The sequence below is a fragment of the Cervus canadensis genome, chromosome 21, assembly GCF_019320065.1.
Source record: "Cervus canadensis isolate Bull #8, Minnesota chromosome 21, ASM1932006v1, whole genome shotgun sequence".
In the NCBI taxonomy this organism is placed as follows: domain Eukaryota; kingdom Metazoa; phylum Chordata; class Mammalia; order Artiodactyla; family Cervidae; genus Cervus; species Cervus canadensis.
In genome coordinates this window covers 48774521-48788830 of record NC_057406.1, presented here as the reverse complement: position 1 = coordinate 48788830, position 14310 = coordinate 48774521, and the positions used below count along the sequence as shown (strand labels likewise).

At 37.5% G+C, this 14310-nt stretch overlaps 1 protein-coding gene across 1 annotated transcript in view; it reads right to left on the bottom strand.

The window, feature by feature from the left end:
- ANO4 (anoctamin 4) overlaps positions 1–14310 on the bottom strand; it is a 424034-nt gene that overhangs the window by 199889 nt on the left and 209835 nt on the right. Inside the window, exon 5 of the mRNA XM_043441305.1 lies at positions 1018–1122. Within this exon, the coding sequence (XP_043297240.1) occupies positions 1018–1122 (105 nt within the window). The remainder of the gene's footprint in view (positions 1–1017; positions 1123–14310) is intronic.

Below are 14310 nucleotides of genomic sequence, written 5' to 3'. Positions count from 1 at the left end.
ACTGAACACATTTCTGAAAGAATTAAAGGAAGGTGGAGACCCTCCTTTCTAAGTTGGTCTCTACTATTTATCTTATTGACATTGGCACTGACCTTCTTCCATCCTAAGCTGTCCTTCTTGTGAAGTGGATATATTAATTATCTCGTAAGATCAAGGATAAACAGAATTAAAGTGCTTAAAACTGTTCATAAGAAAATAGAGAAATAGAAATATAATTTAGAAATCTGTATTTCATTGCAGAGAAATGCAATGTCACAAGACTCAAAGTAGCAAAAATCGCAGATCTGAACCCTTCAAATCCAATATTAAATAACACTATTTGATATTGAAAGAGGAGCATAATTACCAAGAATTAGAGCTCTGATAGTGAAACACAAATGCTAATGAGTTAGTTTGTGATACCACATCCCCCACCCTCAATGCTAAATCTATAACTTGAGCAAATGCATTGATTATGATAAAGTTCTTGGTGGAAACTATGTAACACAAAATAGAGGAAGAAGAGTACACCCTGATTAATCAAAACGCTTAGAAAAGAGGAATTTACTTCTTGGTCACAGCACTGCATCGATGACTTCATAGACCCATTTTGAAGAATAAATTCCTGATTCTGGTTTACTGCATCAACACACTTCCTACTACTGATACTTGAGCGAAGGAATATTATTCTGGTGTCTTAAAGATTTTTCTTTGATTATGATTAATCAAGGAATCTAAAAAATTATAAGGCCCAGTGATTTGCTAAATATTATAGCATACTAAGATTTTATAATCCCTCTACAGTTTTCCCACCATGCTTCATCAAAGACCCCACTACTATGCAGCTCGGTTTCACAAATTACACTGGCATTTCACTAATCATCTCTTCTGGTCTCAAAATTATTTTACACAGTATCTCTTTTAAGACATGATTTTATTTTAAAGCTTGGCATCTAAGGTTTCTAGTTTTATTACCCCTCCCAAGTATTATAATCGTTTCTCCTTTCATGGTGAATTTAAAATTGGAGTGAAACTTACTTTCTTGTATTGCATTAAGAATCTCTGAAAAGTCCACATCACTCCTTGGCCCGTCAGGTAGTATTTGCATATCCAGCTGGTAGCTTTGCAAATCCACACCTCCTTCTAGAGAAACGAAAGATATTCTTGGAGTTTGCACTGGTTATCAGACAGTCCAGCATCAGGGTCCCAAGGAGAAGTAATGTCAAAATCTAAATGAACAGCCAACAGCCAGCTGGTTTGCCAATGGATCCTCCTACTTGGACAAATGACTTTTTAAAAATGAGCAACATTATCAGCCATTTGCCTCTTATGGGACCAAAAAAGCTTAATTGTATTTCCAAGGCAAAAATAAGGCAATTACTTTATTAAAATACCACCTACTTCATACAATTTATGGATGATTTCTAGGTGGGGAATATAGCATGCTGACCTCCACCCAAGGACACTTAAAATTATTCTCAGCTTCTACATGGTTAAAACAGAACATTCCACACTAATACTTTGTGAGACCATTTCCCTTAAAATGATAGTAATTTATCCAAAAGACAGGATTCAATATTCCTGATATCACAGAAAAAAGGTATCAATTTTTTCACAGTTGGACTTACCCTATTATCATTTACTTTTCAATTATACCAGAATATTATAACTTGTTCTATGAAGTAGTTAAGGCTCTTGAACTAGGTTTGCCAGATGTATTTTTGGTGTGTTCTAAAGAAAGCAGTTTTTTTTATGTTGCTCTGCACACCTATAGATCCCTGAAGGAAGTCAAAGAAACCAAGATATCAAAAAGTAGTTTTATTGTTAACAATAATAAACCTCTAAATACTTCTTAAAATAAATGGTAAGAATTGGATTTGTCTGGAAAGGCTAAACATTAGTGCTAAAATAAACAGAGAGCCTGATAAACAGAATGGGGCACACTCTAGCTTCCAAAATTTTTGTAGAAATAATTCTTTCATAAGCCCAGTAGTTAGTCTCAGCTTTGAATTAAAACTTTAATTATATCCCTAAAACTCAAAAAGAATAAGACACAGTTACTATCTTATAACAATATTCATTCTGGGAGGGAAATGGACACAAGTAACTATAAAGGGCTTCCCTCGTGGCTCAGACAGTAAAGAATAGCCCTGGAATGCAGGAGACCCAGGTTCAGTCCCTGGGTTGGGAAGATCCCTGGAGAAGGAAATGGCAACCCACTCCAGTATTTGTGCCTGGAGAATTCCATAGACAGAGGGCCCTGGTGGGCTACAGTCCACGGGGTTGCAAAGAGTCAGACACGACTGAGCAGCTAACTATAATAGAAAGGTGAGTTTTAGGAGAGCAGGAACTTTTTGTCTGCATGCTGTAATCCATCACTTAGAACAGTGTCTATTACAACTAAAGTAGATGGAATGAAGTAACAAGGTTATGCGGTACTTATGAAACAAAGGCCACAAACCAGCATTCACGTTCTTATTCAGGAAACACTGAATCTCTCTAGACCTTAGTTTCTCACTGATGCAACAGGGGTGATAGTCACAGTTGAATGGAACAGCAATGAAGACTAAATGAGGTAAAGCATGAAGAGCTCTTAGTTGTCACACAGCACTCAGTAAATGGAAGCCATTACTCTTTTCTTTTTAGAATTTTATTTATATGTTTATTTTTGGCTGTGCTGGGTCTTCAATGCTATGTGGACTTTCCTGCATTGGCCATTACTCTTACCATCCATTATGTTTATTAAAGCAACTACAGGTTTATTAAACTATAGATTTATTAAAGCAACTACAGGTAGTTCTTATAGGTTTCTACAGGAACTACCTAGCTATTGAGGAATGAGAAGGAATCCATAAGTCAATTATTCGGGACCAGCATGCATTTAAGTGATAGTCCAGCAATGCAGACATAGCGGTGAATTTTTAAGTGCGTGCGAGCCAGTTGCCTCATTACAAAGTCTGAAGTTACCTGTGAGATTAAGCTTCTTGATAGAAAAAACAAAGATGTCTTCCTGCTGGTCTAGAATATGAATGCACTATCTGCTTCCTTCCCTCCCACGGGAAGGTCAGCTACCTTGAATGGGGAGGAAAAAGTTCTGATGCTTTTCAGCCTCTGCTTAGGCTAATCACTGTGCTCAATAACCAGAGACCCATAGACCTCACAAGGACATTGACAGAAAGAAAAAAAAAAGAATATTCAATACTACTTTTCAGCCAGGCTCTGTGCCACTTACTTTATTATCTCACTTAGTTTTAACTCTAACCTTGAAAAGGAGATGCAGTAAGAAATAGTAATTTACCCAAAAATGTTACTAAGTTGTAAAAACATAATACCAACCCATGCTCTTAACTAGTCTTTAAAACTACTCATATCCAAGCAGTCACAAATACAGGCTGCTAGAAATGAGAACATTTACCACTTTTTATTGGATTCCAATAGTTCAGGATATACCAATATTCAGGACTCTGGACCAGGACCAAAGTCATTACATAACCTAAGAAGCAAATGACTTCTAAAAGTAGACTGATAAACAGAAGCCCAATTTATTTACTTGGTATCTGTCAGAGGAGTTCATAAACTCATCAAGTAGTAGTTGTGACTATTAAATAAATTAAATAATTATAATTTTTCATAACTAAAATTCCATAATTTTTAATAAATTTTTGTTAGAGGACATGTAGGAGCATAGGAAGTCACAAAAGAAGCAACATAAAAAGGCATTCAGATCAAAGTCTGTCTTTAAAGAATATTAAAAACATGAAAAAGAAAAAAGTGAAAAAAGTATATACAAGCATACAGATAAATACATAGATGTCTCAAGCATACTAAAAACCACACTTTTTTTATCTGATTAGAAAAAGGAAGAAATACTCCATTGGGTATAGAAGCTCTCTGAGCTGTGAAATGATGGGTATTTTTTGTTTTATTCATTATCTTTCCTATGTTTTTCACAATAAGCAGCATATTTTAGTTTTAAAGTTATTTAAAATTCAGATTGTGGCAGCAGAGGATATTCAGCATTTAAAATTCAGAATTCAAGACAAACTATGGATGTTAAACCATTAAGGGACTAATTTAATAAGAGATTTTCTAAATAGTACAATTCTTAACCTGTGTAAGTCAAATAGTTCTAAATTAAAAGATGCAACACTCTCTTCATAGTAAACATTAGGATTGCATTTAGAATCCCTAAAAATACAAGGCCTTTTTATTCCTTTGCTCTCAAAGAAATACAAAATACACTTTCTTAAAATGTAATGCTGTGGAATTTCTGGCAGTAAGTCACTCACTAAAGTCTAAGATGATGCAATAGGGAATGCTGTAAAATAAGAACTTTTGTAACCTTTCCTAAATGGAGAGTGATCACTGTACAAGGATATTTTCAAATGAATCCTTCAAGGTGACAATCTTCATCTTCAGCACGTACTGCCCAAGTGAAACAGACTGAATAACTTCAATATACAGGAAGTTGTGTGTCTACTTTGGACTTCTGATATTTAATTATTTATTGTTAATCCTGTAGCACTGGTGGATTTCTAAAAGTTGAGAACTGGACTCCTTTCTAAGGTCATGGATGTCTCTGACTTTGAGTCTAAACACAAAACTCTGAGAAAACCAGGCAAGAGGGTGAAGGTGTCGCAGTTCCAAACTGAAGGGCTCAGTAACTGACATGTAACTAAGTCAATCCCAAGAAAAGTAACCACTTTACCTTCTAGAGGGAAGCTAAAAAGTTACCCTGAAGTTGTAGAGAACCTACTAAACAAATTCTAAAAATAAAAGTAGCTACAAAATTCATGTGATCTTCAAATTTGCCTTTATCTTTTCTCACACTGAATTGACAGGAGTGATTATATTCAAATCTTAACTGTGATCTGTAGTATGACTGAGTGGAAAGCAATTTCAATAAAAAGCAACCTTGATAACACATTTAATAAAACATCTTCAGCTGAGGAAACATCTTAAAAACTCATTTTACATTTGTACTTAGCTTACAGGGAATTCGGAGAAGGCAATGGTACCCCACTCCAGTACTCTTGCCTGGAAAATCCCATGGACTGAGGAGCCTGGTGGGCTGCAGTCCACGGGGTCGCTAAGAGTCGGACACAACTGAGTGACTTCACTTTCATTTTTCCCTTTCATGCATTGGAGAAGGAAATGGCAACCCACTCCAGTGTTCTTGCCTGGAGAATCCCAGGGACGGGGGAGCCTGGTGGGCTGCCGTCTATGGGGTCGCAGAGTTGGACACGACTGAAGTGACTTAGCAGCAGCAGCAGCAGTTCGGGGAATTTAGCTAAATTCTTACATGCTAAAGGAACTCCCCCTCAAAGCTTCAAATATGAGCTTCTCAATTAGCAAGTATGTTGATGCCTCTCCCGTCCCATTCCTGTCTATAGAAATTCCTTCCACTTTTAGGACCCATCCTGAATGTTCTATGTCTTAAGCCATTTCCCGATCCTAACAAGTAAATACCATTTCCCACTCACTAAACCCATGCAGTTATCTATATTTTATCTTTTTTACAGTACATGTTTTCCATAAAAAATTAGGTAAAGTATGTAGCACCGTGTAGACATAGACAAATCTGAGTTCCTAGGCCTCCCCGTCTAGATCTCCTCCTCATTTCTAGCACCTCTGACTGTACTGTGACACGATGGAGGCTTGGCACCAACTGCATCCACCTTCTCATCTCCTACAGGACTCAAGACAAGGCCTTGAACATATTAGTTGCTCAGTTAATGCTCTTTTACTACAATTTCACATGACTAGCAACAGTAGTAGATATAGACTAAGAAAATGTCCCAGTTTCCCTTTCTTGTCCACAACATTAACACCTCTTGAGAGTCATCTATAGATGACTATGAAAGGCATATTCTAAATCATACATTTGCTCTTTTCAGTAAAATCTTTTAAGTTTTTGTCAAATAATAAAGAAAACCTTCAAATACCAAATGGCTTAGAATGAAAATCAACAATAGACAATGCTATCCTTTTTTCAATCCCAATCCTATTCCCCGAGTCCAATCTCTTTTAAGAGTTTCTGTTTTTACTTCCTTTGGACCTCTCCATGGGTGTACTTGTTTCTTGATCAATTTTATACAGTTGACCCTAGAACTGCACAAGTACACTTATATGGCAATATTTTTTAACAGTAAATACTACAATATATAATAGTGGTTAAGTGGGATAGAAGTTTGAATCCATAGATGTGAAGGAATCTCAGATTGGGAGGTACAGTTATAAATTAATTATACACAGATTAACCACCACCACAACCCCATTATTTAAGGCTCAACTGTTGGTTACATAGTTTTCTGCTATGATAAAGACAATATAACTTATATTACCGCTGCTACCCTTGCCCCCACCCACCTGTTTACAAGTTATAATACTTTATCACCTGTGTTTACTGGCTTTTAATAAATTACTTAAAATTCAACTTCTTTGTTCAATCAAATAGAGGTGATCTTATATTTGCAACAAAAACAAAGTGATATAAAAAGCATATTCTTCTGGAGGACTCTAACATTGGAAACTCTAGATTTACATGTGGGGTATTCCACTGGTTCTGGAAAAACTTTCCATCTGTTTTTCTTCATTTATAGTGCTTACCAAATTCTATTTAGTGTACTATAAGCTAAAACACCTTCAAAAGGTGAAGAAGATGCTTCATTCATGCTATTGTAAAAAGACATACAAATCCCACTCTTTCATTATTAGTGTTGCTTAACTATAAATCTAGTGATACTGCAAGATCATTCTTTTACAGAAGAAAGCTAGGTTTTGTGTTATTTGAAATACATATATTGATTGATCCACATTTGTCACTGTAAAAGCTAAATATGTTTCCTCTAATGATTAACACGGAGTAGTTTTAAGGACCCAACTCTGGACTAAATCATGAATGAAGAACATTAAGCTAACAGCGGGTGGATGTTTCTCAGGCCTAAAATGGAAATAATAATTCCATTGCTTCAGTTAGTAATGGCTGACCTTCAGCAAAATTACCTCTATGTTTCCCAGGATTGGCAAGACAGTGATCTCCTGAGTTATAAAAAATGCCTGTGCTAAGAGGGCCTAGAAACCAGAGCTGCAAAGCTCCAAATGGCAGAAATGATTTGTGCAGAAGTCTAGGCAGGGCTCCATGGGGGTCTTCCAATCTCCTAGAGGCTGAGGACTGTTGCTATGACAACAGGAACTCTTGCAGAGGAAGGGAAGAGAGAAACTCAGGATTAGGGGGGGTTATAGAATAGAAACCATGCCACTTTCAAAATCACTATAATGTTGCTTACTCTCTTAACTTGCACAATACATCTACAGAAGGGCTCGAGATGAATGTGCGAACAGAATGGCCTTGCAAGACAACAAACCTCAAGAGAGCCAGGGCTCTGTGCACCTTGGATATGGGTCTCTAATCTCTAGCTCTGGGAATTAAGTAAGCACAATAGAAGCTTACTATTAACTGTCTATCTACCACAACTAAGATCTTAGGTTGCGGTAGGGCTGACGTCATTGGTTATAGTTGTATGATCTTGAGTTAGTAGTTATTTAAATCTCTCCTAAATATAAAACTATTTTCTTAAATATAAAACTATTTGAAATAGCCTTGGGCAGAAGATGCAGTTCTAAATTTTATTAAAATACAATACTCTTCCCAGAAATAGTTTTCTTCGTGTAGCTTTTTTTCATTCACTTTGTGTGTTCAAATGGTTGTGAAAAGATCCTTCAGAAAATTCTCTCTAAATGTATTCATGCTCCTACTAAGTGGTATCTGACTCTCTGCGACCCCATGGGCTATAGCCCACGAGGCTCCTCTGTCCATGGAATTTTCCAGGTAAGAACACTGGTGTGGGTTTCTATTTCCTACTCCAGGGGATCTTCCCAACCCAGGGATCAAAGCCATGTCTCTTACGTCTCCTGCATTGGCAGGCAGATCCGTTATACCATTGTGCCACCTGGGAAGCAATAAATGCATTATATAGGTCAAAATATGTGCATATGTACCTCAGCAAAGGGGAAAAAGTGAACACTGCTAAGAGAAGAATTTGGCATATATTTTTAGAAAACAATTTTGTTACTCAGCAAATGATAGCAAGGAGCACAGATCCCAATGCCTACATTTCAAGGCTCAAAATAGCTTGTTTTCCTAAGCACCCCTCTATTTACTAAACTCACATCACACATTTAAAAAATACTTAAAGAGGATGTGATTCAAATGAAGGATGATTAGTGTTATTTCTAAGCCACCATTTAGAAAGACACCACATTTACCTTCAAGGCAGTAAGAAATGAGAGTTCCAGAGTAGCTGGTTTTTCTCCCACATATTCTCAAAACTGCATGGAAGATCTTATCTTTCAGTCACACCAAAAATCCATCTCACAAACAGAAAAATGAATATGTATTTTCACCCCAGCTTGAAATCTATTCAAGAAGAACATTCAGATTCCTCAGGCTCAATAAAGAAGTTTCAGGCATAATTCTCAATAAAATATTTGTTTCCAGATAAAGTGATGAGAAAATACTAAATTTCACATTCAACTATTTTCATCCTCAAGAAAAACCGTTGGCTCAGTGGGGAAAAAAACACTCCTAAGAAACTAAAGACAAAGGTTTTAGCTCAAGTCCATCGACGACTAATTTGTATTTGTGGTCAAGTAACTTCATCTCCTGAGCCGCAGTAAAATAGGGCTAATTCTCCTCCCAGACTGCTGTGAGAACTCAGACAACAGAGTATTACCTAACAGAATGCGGTGGGATCATGATTATTATTGTGGTCAAGATTAATCATATGATTATTCTTTCCTAATTTTTTTTCCTAAAGAATGAATTGAATTTTGACTTTCATTTTGGCAGAACAAGAAATAAGTCAACGAAGAGACAAATCTTTCTTGGCTGGCTTTTTTCAAATCTCTCCTTAACTTCTCTTCTTTTCTTCTTTTCCCCACAGCCTCTGGTACTGAAGTGAAACAGAATATGAAAAGTATTTGCTGAGTCGATTCTGTTCCCTAACTTGAGACCAGGTCTTGACATGAGAGCCAGAAAGTAATCTTTAAAACTCAGGGAAACAGGAAGAAGTTTCACAATATTGGAACTAGAAAAAGGGAAGATGAAATAAGAAAGGTCTAAGCAACTACACTCCAATAAAAATTGAATTTAAGAAAAAAGAAAGGTCTGATGTGAAAGTGAAAGTGAAGTCGCTCAGTTGTGTCCGACTCTTTGCAACCCCATGGACTGTAGCCTAACAGGCTCCTCTGTCCATGGGATTTTCCAGGCAAGAATACTGGAGTAGCTTGCCATTTCCTTCTCCAGGAGATCTTCCCAACCCAGGGATTGAACCCAGGTCTCCCGCATTGTAGGCAGACACTTTACCATCTGAGCCACCAGGGAAGCAACTACACTCCAACAAAAACTGAACTTAAGAAAAAGGAAAGGTCTAATGTAGAGTAGAACAAAAAAGATGATAGAAAGTGGACCATCACTGATATATTCAATAGAAAGAAACAATAACCTGTTAAGGTGACTATGTGTGTTTTCAATGGAATCCTATGGTCCCTTCCTTGTTACACTAGGGTGTGAATGATTACAGGGCTTTAAATTTAAATATCCCAAAGCTTTGTAATACAAACTTGCTAGAAATACTGCGACCAAGTTGACTGAAGAAGGTAATGAATGAATGAAACCACTGGAGTTGGAATCCTGCTCTGCCCCTTACTGGCTGCATGTTTTGGGGCAAGTTACTTAAACCTTCCCTGTGCCTTAGATACCCCAACCACAAAACAAGGATGACGGCATGAGGATATTAGAGGAATTAAATGGAATAGTGAATGCAAATAGCTGAACAGTTTTTGAGGTTGGGAATATGGTAGCGTGCATAATGATAGCTGTAATTATATTATTGTCAAACATTTAATACCCTTTGCATACAGAAAGTATCATAGTTATTCTAGCTCACTGAAAACAACAAAATCCTAAAGTTTCTCTCCTGTGAAATCAACCTGTACCAGCATTTAAATACCATATCTATATCAGGGGGAAATGATCATGTATAAAGGGGGGCAGAGCTGCCTAGCCTTTTCAGTTCAGTCACTCAGTCGTGTCCGACTCTTTGTGACCCCATGAACCACAGCATGCCAGGCCTCCCCGTCCATCACCAACTCCTAGAGTCTACCCAAACCCACATCCATTGAGTCAGTGATGCTAGACATTATTTTGGGAAGTAACAAAACATATTACCAAAACATCATTTTACCAACTCTAGAAGAGAATAAGGGGCAAATTCTGTGACTAATGGCATTTCTTTAGGATTCTATAATGGGCTTATCAGATAAAGGAAAAGCAATAGAAGAAGCATTTTAGATTTTACAAAGCTTCTAATTAATTCTATTTCACATGGCACAGTCATTATACTGGGATAACTTGATCCCACACTCACTAAGCTTTACAATTTCAAACTCAAAAATTCATAATCAATGCTTCAGTTGAGTCTTCTTGACCCTTACATGATAGTTCCAAGTCTGGTGCCATTTATGACTTTAATGATTTGCCCATAAAGGGGAATAGTATTCACTAATTATGAGTGGCTAAAAGATAAGGTCAAAATGAACTCAATACACAAGAGAAGTCTTTGAAACAATCAGAAGGAAAGACAAACCATATAAAGACAAGGTGGAGGTGAACAGTTGCTGTGTCAGTGCAGCATAAAGAGAAACCATCTAAACGTTGTCCTGGCACAAGTTAACTGGGAAACTGTCCCATGGTTCAAGAACCAAGTAAGAAATGATTCTGGGACATACTTTCAGACTTCTGAACTTTTTCTATGATGATGGTGACAACAAACATCGTCATTTGCTCCTGGCACCTTACTGTGCCAAGGATCATATCAAGAATTCTACGTGAATGGATTTATTTGACATAACAACGCTATATAGGGTTGCCAGATATAACACACAAAAATACAGGGTGGCCAGGTAATGTGAATTACAAATAAATTAGCATTTTTTTTTTATCATAGGTGTGACCCATGCAATACTTGGGACATACTTACATCAAAAGGTATTTGTTATTTATCTGAAATTTAACTGTGAGTCCTGTGTTTCATCTGGCAACCCTAACACTGTGAGATATGTATGAATATTCTCTTTGTGCTGATGAGGAGACAGATTCAAAGAAATTAAGTTATTTGCCCAAGTCTGCAAAGCTATTAGGTAACATGTGAGTTTAAAACATCTAACAACAGAGCTTGCACTGATCACCAGTATAATGCACTATTACCACACTCTTCCCTATATCTGGATGGCCATCACCCCATCCTACTATAGAGGTCTTATTGACTTTCAAAGTCCAAAAATACTTCTTAAATCTTTTCCCTTGTTATGAATGTTACCACAATTTTATTTACATCTTTATTCTATCCCTTAATACAATGAATTCTATTATAGCAGATTAAGCACAGGTCCATGTATAATGGACATGCTTCCACATACACTTCCCTTTTGTAATGTCACTTCTATTTCATTTTAGGGAAATGTCATTCCCTTACTGTGTGGAGTCCAAGTGGGAGGAGAAATCAAGGGGTCCTATCTCCTGCTCAAGGGAGATGTGTCCTGTCCTATCCTTTGATCTCTCACCACTCTCTCCCCAACCAAGGGAAAGGCACATGGCCAGCAGGGATCTCTTCCAGGTCTTCTAAAACTGAGCCAAATGATGAAAACTAAGAAAAGTGGTAAGGGTTCATTTATTCCAGAAAGTCAAATAGTTCTTTTATTGGTATCTGTTCCTTTTCCCAAGGCTAGTTCTCCAGGCTTTCCATCCATATCCTTGAAATTTAAATTCCTTCTTTGCTTGAATTAAATAATTGGTTTTAATTGTTTATAACCAAAGAGCCCTGACTGATGGTCTCTTTGGACATGACTATGAGCTACCTAAGGTCCATGAGTAATAGAGTTCTACACCATTCCAGCGCCAAAGAGCTACCCTTCAAATAAATATTTGTTAGGACATGGTAGGCACTCAGAAATGCTTGTAAACTCAAAGAGGGATAAATGAACTGAAATTGTTCAGGGCTGATGGCATGGAAGATCTGTAAGATTTTCGTGTTCTTTTCATGCTTAACAACCAGTCTGAGTGGGCTTTTAGAAAGCACTTTGGGAATCAAGATTATTAACTTTGTAAAAATTAGATGGATGACTTAATAGGCTTCACCATGACTAAAATGCATGTGCTGCTTCTAAGATCTATGACTCACTGCAAATAAGAAATTCAGTTTGAGAGCTCTTCTATAATCTCCCAAAGAGAACTGTGATGCATTAGTAAAAAAGTACACTAAAAATAGAAGGATAGAATTGAAGTCATCATATGTATCTCAATAATATGAATTTTAAATACATATATTTTCAAAATCAGGTTTCTAACTATAATTTATTATGATTTTTCTTAATTATAATTCTGTGCTAAGGAAAGGCTTTATAGTTTCAACCAATAGCCAATGCCAGTAGGATTCAAGAATCTATGATAAAATTATGATAGATAAATGCAGTGACATGTTTTTAAGGTAAAAGTACTGACAAGATATGCTGATATTATACCATTAGGAAATACCTTAACAACATTTCTTCAAATGTTCATTACATTAATATCAGTAGAGGATGTCAAAGACTCTTTTCTGCCTCAATCAAACACAAACAGAATATTCTATACAATTCTGGGCAATGTATTTCCAAAGGTGCAACAGTGAAATGAGACTTTTTCTAAGAGCAGAATGGGTAGGATGGCAAAAGAATGTGAAAACCATGTTGTCAAAGGAGCATCGAAAAAACTAGGAAATGCTTCAGTTCGAAAATTGCTCAAGATGAGTTTTCCATCAACTAAAAGGTCATCACTAAAAGAAATATAGATTTACTCTGTATAATTTCAGAATGAAAACCCATATCCAGTGAGTGGATTAGATTCCAAGTTTTGTGCAAGTGGGAGAGAAGTTCTGACCAGAGGGACCCAGAAAGGCTTTTAGGAGGAGGCGGAATTTGGGTTACATTTTGAGCAATGAGAAGGGCTTAAGAGAGATTTCATGGAGGTAGGGGCATTCCAAAAAGAGGGTGGAGCTTGAACAACGGCAGAAAAACGGGAGAGTAAAAGCCTATTGAGGCTTTTACTATTGAGAAATAGTGCAGAGATAAGGATAAAGTAGAACAAGGCAGGTTATGGAGTATATAAAAGATATTCCAAGAAAAACAGGGAGAGGTGAATTTGTAAAGGCTTCAAACAATTGGGCTCACAACACTGGCCTTTGTTCTAGACAAGCATAAAGATTTTTAAGTAGAGGAGGATTAAAAACTGAACTTCAGGGTGGAGAACTTCAGGGTGGTCTGGAAAAATAAGAGAGCCATTGAAGGTCCCAACATTCGAAACCGTTCCACTGGGCCTTCCAGAATTCTATTTCCACCTGTCTTTTCTCAGATTGCTCCCTTTATCTTCTTGCTCTAAGGAAAGGCTGGCTCCTCCCAGAGGTCACTGCTTTCCCTAGGCTCTTTCCTACAGTACTATTTTTCTCCCAGAGCCCTGACACCAAAGAATCTGGAGAAGGGAAGTATCTTCCTTGAGTACTCAACGCCACCTTTAGACCACTGTTCTTCCCTCTTCCCTAAACATCCCCAGCCTTGACTCTGAGGTTGTTTTATTATATCACCTTTTCTCCACCATCACTGCACCCACCTGCTGCCTTCCAGATCATGTTCCCTCATTTCCTGATGAGGCTAACTCCTGGCTTTTTGTCACTCTCCCCAAACTATTCAATTCCAATATCCATGCAGATGAGCTTTCTCAAACCCTTGCCTCTCATTCCCTGAGAATTATTTTCTCCACTGATCTTGCCCTCCATCATATTACACTAACTTCATACCCTAGCCTTGACCTCGCCATTACTAATAACAGCAATGCCCTCCTTAATATCAGTGCTCTGCATTCACTCTCTGATTACCCCTCTTATCTTTTCAGCTCTTCTTCCGCTAACTTAACCTCAACACCCCTTCAACCCCTCTCAGACCCCCAACAAATTGATCCTATCAATTATCCACTGAAACTCATGCCCCTGGGTGTCTTCACTCCCCTCTGTACCAAGCTTACATGATCAGTTGTTATCATTATTCTCTCTAGGGCACCTCTGGTTCCCCCTCTCTTTTCCCAATTCCTTGACAAAATCACAATCCTAAACTAAAGACAACTCGACATATGTTCGGCTCTTCCCTGGTGGCTCAGACGGTAAAAGCCTCTGCCTACAATGCAGGAGACCCGGGTTCGATCCCTGGGTTGGGAAGATCCCCTGGAGAAGGAAATGGCAC